A 12088-nucleotide genomic window follows, 5' to 3' on the forward strand; every position below is an offset into this window, starting at 1 on the left:
AGGAGGAAACTGCCTTCCTTTTTTTGTTGGGTCTCTACTTGTTTAGGATCCATTCTGTCTCACGAGCTAACTCTTCCTCATCCGTGTGATAATCCCGCTTGTTTAAATCACATGCTGTCTCTGCTTGGTCATGACTAGAGTTGCTTTCTCTAATGAATTAATCGTTCTTTGGTTTTAATATTTGGATCTCATTTCGCATCTACGAACAGAGATCTTCCAATTCCTGCAGTCTTATACGCAAGTATTTGATTTCTTCTTCAGCACCTCCATTCTCCACTTCATTACTTCCATTGCATAATACGGTTTGTTTTGGTGAGGTGAGGACTTGTCACCATATAGCCTACTTCTGGGTCATTTCCAAACAATAGTCGGCCCTCTTCCCCTCCCCCAGAATCCATGGGGCCAGCCTCCTCAGAGGGTGGATTTGCCAGTATCACTGGTCTGCTATCTGGGGTACTAATTTCTGTTTTCTCCATTGCTTAAATTATTTCTCTCTTCGGAACGAAAATAAGATGCTGGTCCCGAACGCACGGCGTCCTGTCGCCACCTAGTACGCCCTCCTTCTTTCATGGTGAATCCCCCTTCGGCACGTTGTAAAAACGTGTCCAAGCGCCAGGGGGCAGCCAAAATATGGCGTCGATCCCGGGGCTTATTTCTATTATTTGCACCGGATAAGGAGGGGCAACGGTGGAGGCGGGCATATATGGACAGCAGGTCTTAAAGGATAGCAACCTTTGACTTTGAGAAACACCAGCTTGTACCACTAGGTAACAAGTAACAATGCCTCTCTCTGTAGTCGCCATGCGCTCGAGATAGCACTAGAGATGTCACTTCCGAACGACATCTCTCAACGTTATCTAGGGAGAGGAAAGTGTCGTGAGCGTGGAGCGTCAGATAGCTCAGTAGTCTAGAGCAGTCGCCCGGCAAGCGAAAGACCCGGGTTTGATTCTCGGTCTAGCGACTACCGCGCTCTCGATATTTTTCTCTCTTCAGAACGAAAATAAGATGCAGCTCCTGAACGCACGGCGTCTCGTCGCCACCTAGTACGCCCTCCTTTTTTCATGGTTTTGGTCCACCCCGGGTATTTTATTTCCCCGGTGGCCTCCAGCATAGCTAGCGAGCGTTCTCTAATTCGCTACCTGGGGAGGCGCCCGATGGGGGACCAGTAAACCCCACACGAGAAATTTAAGATAAAACATACTTTGTATACTTTTACTATTTATTATAACTTTTTCAGCCAGTGATTCCAACAGTGGTCTCGTTGCATTTTAATGAAAAAAATTATGGTTTTAGTCATTGTATTGAGTTAGTCATACAGTACAGAGTTCACCGTATGGAATTTCAAAAATTTTGAATTTACATACATGTAAATAATAATTTCAAAACTCGTTAGACATGTAATCACAAAATTTTAATAACGCTGCTTATCTTTTGCAAATTTATTTCTTTTCCATTAAGCACATTTTTCAAATTCAGCTTGCTATGCAGCCAAGTGATTAATTATACCCTTAAGTTACATTATACAGAGTTCTCAAAAAGTCTTCGAATGATAAAATATCTCGAAAATAATCAGTTTTTGCAAAAAATGTTTCAAGCAAAAGTTGTAAGGTTTAAAATGATCTATTTACTGATCTTATCAGTTTGACCGTGGCTAGCCTCAATAAAGTCAGGACAAAGTCATCTTGAACTTTTTAAATGGAATGTCCTACTTTTTTCATATTCTTATAACATATTTTAAGAGCTTTCCAAAACACTACAACAAAGTATTTCTTTGTTAAGTACATCCCGAGTTATGAAGCTTCAAAGTTACAGTACCGTCGGCATTAGCATTACCCAAGGTGTACCGCGTGGATGTTGCACGATCGAATTTACCCCTCTTGTGTGTGTGTGTGTATGTGTGTGTGTGTGTGTGTGTGTGTGTGTGCGTGCGTGCGTGCGTGCGTGCGTGCGTGCGTGCGTGCGTGCATGCGTGTGTGCGCGTACGTGCGTGCGTGCATGCGTGCGTGCGTGTGTCTGTGTGTGTGTGTGTGTGTGTGTGTGTGTGTGTGTGTGTGTGTGTGTGTGTGTGTGTGTGTAAAACGCACGCACACGCACGGACACACAGACGGACACACACACACACACACACGCACGCACACGCACGCGTGTGCGCGCACACGCACACACACACAAGAGGGGTAAATTCGATCGTGCAACATCCACGCGGTACACCTTGGGTAATGCTAATGCCGACGGTACTGTAACTTTGAAGCTTCATAACTCGGGATGTACTTAACAGAGAAATACTTTGTTGTAGTGTTTTGGAAAGCTCTTGAAATATGTTATAAGAATATGAAAAAAGTAGGGCATTCCATTTAAAAAGTTCAAGATGACTTTGTCTTGACCTTATTGAGGCTAGCCACGGTCAAACTGATAAGATCAGTAAATAGATCATTTTAAACCTTACAACTTTTGCTTGAACATTTTTTCCAAAAACTGATTGTTTTCGAGATATTTTATCGTTCAAAGACTTTTTGAGATCCCTGTATACTGCATATTATATTCTATAACTTGACCTCTTACTTGTAGTTAAGGTTTTGTTGTTTTGTTGTCGAAATTGATAAATTCTAACATTTCCAAGGTGTTAATAGCAATGGAAACTGGTATTATTTCATCAAACATACACTATAAAACACCGCGAAAGGGACATACTCCTATAACTGAAGGTAGAATAAAAATCGTCACTGAACCTACTTTATGGGACGGAGGTTATGTTGGCATTAGTTCTTTCGGATTTGGTGGTACAAACTGCCACATATTGTTGAAATCGAATGCCAAAAATAAAATCAACATTGGAACACCAGACGGCTTACTTAAACTTATAACGGTATCTGGTTGTACAGAGGAAGCTGTTAAAACTCTATTAGATGATGTAAGTTTATTTAACTAAAAATATGTTATTAGATTTCGTGATAATTTATAAATTTAAGATAAAACCTATTTCATATATTTTCACCATCTAACTTTTTTTCCATAACAAAAGTCCAGTTGCATTTTAATAAAATAAAATAGTTTTAGTCGCTATATTGAATTAGTCTGTCATACAGACTTTGCCATATGGAATTAAAAAAAATTTAGACTTATATACGTAAACAGTGACTTTAAAATCTTTAGACTACTAATCGAAAAATTTTAGTGACGCTGCTTATCATTTGCAAATTATTTTTTATCCATTTTAAACACATTTTTGAAGTTCTGCATACAAATAGAAACTTTTTATCCAAAATCAAAATAATTGTTCCCGTAATGAGAAATATATGTTCAAATTTGTCGTGGTAGGTAAATAGCCGAAAACTAGATGTAGAATATATGGCCCTTCTGCATAGCATTCACGCTGAAAACATTGAGGGCCATCGGTACAGAGGATATATTGTAACTGGATCTGAAATTGCTGTTAACAAAATAAGAAAAGTTGAAAAGTGCAAAAAAAGACCAATTTGCTTTGTGTTTTCTGGAACAGAAGTTGAATGGCATAACGTAGGTATGAAAGCATTCTCAAGTTATGTTATATTTCTGTATATGTACAATTTTAGTACACAAACTTAATAAAATGTATATGTATAATCTTATATATGTAATACCCTTAATATGTGATTAAAACGTTTTAATTAATATGATCTGGATATGACGAAGAATTGATGAAGCTGCCGGTGTTCGCCAACGTAATTGAGAAATGTGATGAGATATTAAAACAGCATGATATATGCGTCACTAATATTATAATGAGTAAAAACAGAGCTACCTGCAACAGCATCATACAATCATTTATAGCAGTCATTGCCACACAGGTACAAGAAACAAACATTATCTTTATTTTATGTTTATAATATGAAATGTCTTTGTTAACAAATATCTGATATATCTAACAAGGAGATGGCAAGACATGTAAAATCGATAATTGAATGAGTCATATTTCATTCGAATGAGGGGGATTGAGTACATAAAAATCTTAAAAGGATTTGCGTGTATGAGCCTTCGTTTGCGAGAAATTTGCAATTAAAAAACAGCTACACGTTAAGTGTAGTAACTTGGAATCAATAAGCGTGAGACGCAGTAGCTACGGAAGCTAAAGCGCACGCTAATATTCTGTCGTCTACGTCCGAGGAGTGTTCGAGTCCGGGGACGGAATACCGAAGCAATTCCCCCAGCTTCCCCACTCCGGCTCAACTGATAAACACCCCGGTGGGGTTTTAATCGTTAAGAGTCCGACACAACCCCCGCCCCTTCCCCCATGGGATGAGGGTATTCATAAGGATTTTCCCACCGTTATAAAAGAAATGTTCGAATCCTCGCAGTATCAATTCTTTTTTATAATATTATGTATTACTATATCTTATAATATTTTTATATTTTTATTATTTTTTATAATATTGAATTTTATAATATAATTAAAACGTTTATTCTTGTTATTTTTTATATAATAAGACAGATATTATTGTAGACAGATATTTTATTGCCTCCTCTTGGGGTTACAATTCTTTAACCTGCCATTTACATACTAACTCTCTATTTCATATCCTCTCACATACTACGCACGAGAGAGAGAGAGAGAAAGCGCGCTCCTCACTCACGTCGCACTCCTTCACTCCTTCAATCTCTCCCTCTTTCTCACTCTCCATTCCTTTCCTCTCATACCGTGACCTCCCAGTACTTTCCTCCTCCAATTCACACCCTAGCCTAAATCTCGCTATCCTCCTTCATCTTTTCTCTCCCCATCCCATTTTCAGATATCCTGGTATTCCCCTCCCCTTCACCCTTCCGTATCCCTCATTGTATCTTGATTCTCTTATCCTTTCCCATCTTTCCTCTTCCTGCCTTTTTTCTTCTCTACTCTTTATTTCTTCTCCTCTTATCTCCCCTCCCTTTTCCTTCATCTCCTCTATCTTGTCTATTTTCCACCCCCTATCCTCAAAGAACCTTCTCCTCTCCTTCTCCCATATCCCCGCTCCTTCTCCTCTCCCCGCCCTATCCCTCATCTCCATCCAACACCTTCTTGCTATATATCCCCCTTCCCCTCTCCCAATCTCTTCTTATATCTCCACGCTCTCATTCCCACTCTGCTCCTCAATAACTCCCTTTGCACCTCCTCTCTCACCATATACCCTGGCGTCCACCTCTCTACCCCCAGTATCCATCTTCTCAAGTATCTTTCTTGCAACTCCTCTATTTTCCTCCTTTCTCTCCATTCCCACAGCTCTACCCCGTAACTTATCACCGACCACACTAGTTTATCAAACAGCCATATTCTCCTACCCCAATCTTTTCCAAACCTCCTTTTTCCTATCCCCCATACTTGTCCCATCACCTTCGCTCCCTTCCTTATCCTATTTCTCACCTGCGCCTCCTGCCCCCCGTTCCTCATCACCACATATCCTAAGTATTTATACTCCTTCACTTCCTCTATTCTCTTCCCCTTCCATCTCCAGTCCACCTTCCTCCATCTCCCTCCACTCCTTCTGCACCTCATTACTTTCGTTTTCTCTATGTTCATTTCCAAACCCTTCCTTTCTACGTACCTCTCCAGCCTCCCTATCATCCCCTTCATCCCTTCCTCGTTTTCTGCCAATACTGCCAGGTCATCTGCATATGCCAACGTATATACTTTTTTTCCCCCTAGCCTTACCCCCCATCCCCCCTTCTTCAATTCCTCATCTATATCTGCTATTAGTAGCATGAACAATAACGGACTTAACGGGCACCCTTGCCTCACCCCCTATCACTTTTCCTCCCCCTCCCCAACCCTTATTCTCCCTTGTCCCTACTCCCTTTCCACCACATCCTACGCCCTTTTTCTCTCCTCCACACTCACTATTACTCACCGAAATCATCGTTTAATTCCTACCCTGTCACTTCTAACTCACAATCCTTTGTCGCCGGAAATGGAAGTCCCAGATATTATTGTATATAAGTGCATTATATTTTTGTCTTATAAAAAATAATAAAAATATTAAAAATATTAGAGAAATATTATAAAATATAGTAATACATAATATAATAAAAGAAAAAAGTTGGCACTGCGAGGACTCGAACACTCCTTGAACGTAGACGACAGAATACTGGCGCGCGCCTTAGCTCCCACAGCTACCGCGTCTCACGCTTATTGATTCCAAGTTACTACACTTAACATGTACATTTAACATGTAGCTGTGTCTCTAATTGCAAATTTCTCGCAAACGAAGGCTCATGCACGCAAACCCTTTCAGGATTGTTATGTACTTAACCCTCCCATTCGAATGAAATATTACTCATTCAGTTATCGATTTTACACGTCTTGCCACTTCCTTTTAAGTAAACACGCATGTACATAATGCGCATATGTACATATGATGCTATATATCTCACAAGGAAACACATGGAACCGTCTCTCTCCGATTCAGATGAGCTTGAATTACTAGATGCGCAACTAAGTTTCCGGGTTTCACACATGGATGGCGCTAACGACATATGTAGTCGACATACATGTCTGAAGTTGTGTTTTTCTTATAGCTTAGACATCTGTTAATAATAACCAGTCGTAATACCAACACATATCGCAACGCAAAAATATTTTTTCTAACAACGAAGATGTCGAGTTTTGTGCCAAATAAACAGCATTTGCCGGAAGCTTTGCTTTTCTTCTTTAACTTGAAAAAAAGTGCAGCTGAAGCACGTTGTTTGCTTGAGGAGGCCTACGGCGGACATGCACCATCGAAAACTACCTGTGAAGATTGGTTTAAACGCTCCAGAAGTGGCGATTTCGACACTGCGCTCCGGAAGACCAAAAACAAGCCGGAGGACGCCGATCTGCAAGCGTTATTGGATGAAGATGATACGCAAACACAAGATCAACTTGCGGAGGCATTAAACATGACTCGCCAAGGTATTTCCAAATGCTTACATGTCATGGGAAAAATTCAAAAGGAAGGAAAATGGGTGCCGCATGAGAGACAGATGGAAAATCGAAGAGCCACTTCCGAAATTTTGCTTTTGCGGCACGAAAGAAAGAGTTTCCTGCATCGAATTGTTACTGGCGATGAGAAGTGGATATATTTCAAGAATTCGAAACGCAAAAAATCATGGCTTTCACCTGGCGAAGCATCAACATCGACGGCACGGCCAAATCGCTTCGGAAAGAAAACATTCTCTGCGTTTGGTGGGGCCAGAAAGGAATCGTGTACTATGAGCTGCTGAAACTGGGCGAAACTGTCAATGGGCATCACTACCGACAACAACTGATCAATTTGAGCCATGCATTGCTCGAAAAACGGCCAGAATGGGACACGAGACACGAACGAGTGTTATTGCAGCAGGATAACGCTCCGTGTCATCGCACTTCCATCGTTCAGGACATCATCAAAACGCTGAAATGGGATCTGCTACCGCACTCGCCGTATTCGCCAGATCTGGCCCCTTCCGATTATCACTTGTTCCGGTCGATGGCTGGGCAATACTTGGCCAATTTCAAAGAAGTGCAAAATTGGTTGGATGAATGGTTTCGATTCAAAGACGCGTCGTTTCATCGTCGCGGTATTCATGTATTGCCAGAGATATGGCAAAAATGTGTAGCTAGCGAGGGACGATACTTTGAACAAACCATTTTTTGTATTTCTCTTGAAATTTTCCATTTTTCATTGATCAAAAACCCGGAAACTTAGTTACGCACCTAGTACTACTGTGATCAAAATATAAGGTGAATTTTTCATTTAAACTTCGCGGGTACTATAAAATCATGAAATTATTTTTTAGTGGGTTGGTAACACTGTCTTTGACATCTATATAGAGTTTCATTTCAATATATTCAATTGCTGCAGAGCTATACGTGTTTTTGTAAACATACAAAAGTAAGTTTCTCGATTTTTACTATGTCTGATTTTAATGAGCAAAGAATTTGCATTAAATATTGTTTGCGGAATGAATATTCTGCTGCGGAAATGTTAAGGATGTTGCAGAAGGCCTTTGGTGATAAGGCTGTGTCGCAAAAAAATGTTTACAAGTGTTACAAAGACTTCAAAGAAGGCCGAGAACGAGTTCAAGACGAACAGCTCCCCGGACAATCATCAACATCTACCACTGAAAGCCACGTCAAGGAAATCAAAGATTTGCTGTTCGAAAATCGTCGATTGACAATTAGAGACCTTGCTGATGCTACGGGCATTTCATTTGGATCAACCCAAACCATTTTAAAAGATGTTTTGTGCCTCAAACGCGTCAAATCTCGATTGGTTCCAAAAATACTCAATTTTTTGGAAAAAGCGTCGCGTGGACATCTGTGAAACAATGATTTCTGACTACCAGGACGTCATGAAACGCATCATTACGGGAGATGAGACTTGGATCTATACATACGACTCGGAAATAACCGACCAATCGAGCGAATATCGTGCAAAAGGTGAACCAAGACCGAAAATACCGCGCCAAAGTCGCTCAAAAATCAAGGTCATGTTGATAGTTTTCTTCGATTATCGCGGTGTTGTGCATTAGGAATTTCTTCCGCCAGGCCAAACTGTTAACAAGGAATATTATTTGAGTGTTATGCGTCGTTTGCGTGAAGCTATTCGCCTCAAGAGGCCAGAATTATGGGCAGACAATTCTTGGTTTTTGCACCACGATAATGCACCGTCCCACACTACATTGGTTCTTCGAGAACATTTCGCCAAAAATTCGTTCCACAACCACCGTATTCGCCTGATTTAGCACCGTGCGACTTCTAGCTGTTCAACAAACTCAAAAGATCGCTCCGGGGATACCGTTTAGACTCGACTGAGGAGATAAAAGCCGAATCGAAGAAAGTATTGAAGGCCATCCCGGAAAAAGACTTCTCTGACTGTTTCGAGGATTGGAAAAAACGTTGGCATAAGTGCATTGTGTCGGACGGAAAGTACTTTGAAGGCGATGAAATTTATTTGGAAGAATAAATAAAGATTTTTCATTTTATAAACAAATTCACCTTATTTTTTGATCATAGTAGTATGTTGTAATATAGACTAAAATAAGGGACACGTATTTTCTTATATGTGCCCAATCGCATTTAGGGGATGAAATACCCCTTTGAAGGAAAATCGGTTTTTTTCTTTCGGAACATGCACCGTCAAAAGTATAAGAAATAAAAATACTCTTTTAACAAAAATTGAATTATTTGAAGAGTACTTTATAATGGCGTTTTCCATTTAAAAAAATGCTAAAATGTTAAACATACTCCCACCACTCACCAATTTTTTTTATAATTGAAAAATTTCATTTCCACGAAATGAAACGATTTTTTATTCCGAATTCATCTATGTATGATATTGCCATTTTCCGACATATGGACTTTTCAAAAAATACGTGGGAACACGTCTACATATCCGTAACGCCATATGTAGTCGCCTGTTCCACGCGATACATGTACGTAACACGTCTCTTCGAACTTCCGCATAGTGAGAGACTGCAAGATAGTACTCCTATGCAGAATATATAATCATAAACATTTCAATATATGACAACAACAATAAAATTAATTATTTTATGCACGACAATAGTCATATATTCCCATACTTTGTTTTCATGAAAAGATATATATACAGAGTCATCGAAAAGTATCGGACCCCCCTAATATCTTTAGTTAGAATGCATTTTGGAGAAAATGTCCAATAGCAATGTCATATGGTTTCAAGCAAAGAGTAAGATAATGACCTCGACTTTGACCTTGACCGTGTCCTTCAAGGTCATTTCAAGGTGAACCTTATTTTTTTAAATGGAACCCCCAACATTTTATTACATATTTTTATAGCTTATCTCGAGAACTTTCCAAAATACTATAATAAAATATTTCTTCATTAAGTACTTTTCGAGTTATAAAGGTTGGAAATCAATTTTTTGACACAAAATGTAAAATATCTTGTAAAATATTATTTAGTTTTCAGTAATCATAACCTTAATACTTTTGTGCGCGAAATAATGAGATCAATTAATTGGTTTAAAGAAAATACATTGATCGAAAAGTATCGGCTCCCCCTAATATTTTCAGTAAGAATGCATTTTGGAAAAATGTCCAATAGCAAAGTTGTACGGCTTCAAGCGGTTATGCTAATAGGCTATGGTGGAAAATTGCCCGAAGGTGATCGCGAGAAGCTGCTCGGATGCGTGATGTTCGAAAGCGTTAGCGGGAATCTGCCAGAAAGCGTTGAGAAAATAATGCGGATCACTGATTTGAATCTTTAATGCAGTGCTGTCTTCTTCTTAGCGAGCAGCAGTCACCTCGTGGACGAAAACGAACAACCCCAAAAATTGTTTCTGTAACAAAAGAAGCCATTGCGCTTCAATTGATTGTCCTAAACATCTTCATTTTGTTTCCAATAGCCCAGAATTTTTTCGTAAATATTATTAATTGATCTATTAGATTTTCAGTTGCTCAACGAGCTTTTTGCTAGTGCTGGTTGAAATAAACAAATCGATAGTTGGACCAACACTTAATAATTAATATCTTTCTCTACTTAATTATTTAGATCAATTTCCTATCACTTACCTGATTAATTCTTCTTTGCTCTAATTAAGAATGGCGGAGCTTTCTAAAAGAGATCGAATAACACTGTTAATGATGCGAGAATGGGGAGATCAACAAAGAGGGTATGAAACCGTAACGCGGTTATTTAATGAAAATTTTCGGAATGAAAATAATAGGATCTCCAAAAGTATTGTAATCTGTACTATTCAACGTTTCGAGGACATTGGTAGCGTTAAAAGCCGCCCAAGATCTGGTAGACGTAAAACAGCAACAAATAATGATAAGGCATTAGATGTTTTACAGTCTTTCGTTGAAAATTCCCACATTTCCATCAATCGCGTTGCACAAGAACACGAAATCGGTCATGCATCTGTCAGTAAAATTCTGAAATTGAGTAAATGGCATCCATACAAAGTCCATTTGGACCAAGAGTTGTCCGAAGACGATTTTGATAAACGCATCGAATTTTGTGATCTTATGATGGAGATGATTGTCGACGATCCTCTATTACTTAATAATATTGTTTTCTCTAATGATGCAACATTTTAACTGACTGGAAATGTAAATAGACATAATTGTAGATATTGGAGTGACGTTAATCCTCACTGGAAAAGAGACAATCATACCCAATATCCACAAAAAGTTAACGTATGGGCTGGTATTCTTAATGGTAGATCAGTTGGCCCTTTCTTTATTGAAGGCAATTTGACAGCACAAGTATGCTTCGCGAACAAATTGTTCCAGCCATTCGAGACATAGCTGGTGGAAATATGGATGAAATTTATTTCCAACAGGATGGAGCTCTACCTCATTATGGTGTCATTGTCCGTCAATATTTGAATGAGGTCTTTCAGGACAGATGGAGAGGGCGAAGGGGTCATATTGAGTGGCCACCTCGGTCTCCGAACTTGACCCCACTTGACTTTTTTTGTGGGGTTACTTGAAAAGTAAAGTTTATGCCACCAAGCCTCAAGATTTAGATGATTTAAGAGGGAGAATAACTCGAGAGATAGAACTAATACCGCCGGAAACGTTCCGGAATGCGGTCTCAGCTGTTTATAACAGATTGGCACATTGTCAGGCTGTTGAAGGGCAACAATTTGAATATTTGTTGTGAATTGTTTGGTACAATTGAATATTTTGCCCAAGTTGACCAATTGGAATGAAATTCGTCCTAACTGGTCAGAATCACACACCAGTCTTGTCTTAACTGGCCGGAATCACATACCACTCTTGCCTTAACTGGTAGGAATCACATACCACTCTTGCCTTAACTGGTAGGAATCACACACCACTCTTACCTTAATTGGTCGGAATCACACACCATTCTTGCCTTAACTGGTCGGAATCACACACCACTCTTGTCTTAACTGGCCGGAGTCACACACCACTTAACAAATTGTTAACTTCAAACCTTTATAACTCGAAAAGTACTTAATGAAAAAATGTTTTATTATAGTGTTTTGGAAATCTCTTGAGATAAGCTATAAGAATATGCAATAAAATGTTGGGGGTTCTATTTAAAAAAATAAGGTTGACTTTGAAACGGCCTTGAACGACATGGTCAAGGTAAAAGTCAAGGTCATC

At 39.3% G+C, this 12088-nt stretch overlaps 1 protein-coding gene across 1 annotated transcript in view; it reads left to right on the top strand.

The window, feature by feature from the left end:
• Nucleotides 1-12088, top strand: part of LOC105191040 (fatty acid synthase) — a 102934-nt gene that overhangs the window by 48100 nt on the left and 42746 nt on the right. The window contains exons 6-8 of the mRNA XM_025304546.1: nt 2621-2911; nt 3319-3520; nt 3673-3827. Coding sequence (XP_025160331.1) covers nt 2621-2911; nt 3319-3520; nt 3673-3827 — 648 coding nt within the window. The remainder of the gene's footprint in view (nt 1-2620; nt 2912-3318; nt 3521-3672; nt 3828-12088) is intronic.

This window comes from Harpegnathos saltator, unplaced genomic scaffold, assembly GCF_003227715.2.
Source record: "Harpegnathos saltator strain DR-91 unplaced genomic scaffold, Hsal_v8.6 scaffold625, whole genome shotgun sequence".
NCBI classification, from domain to species: domain Eukaryota; kingdom Metazoa; phylum Arthropoda; class Insecta; order Hymenoptera; family Formicidae; genus Harpegnathos; species Harpegnathos saltator.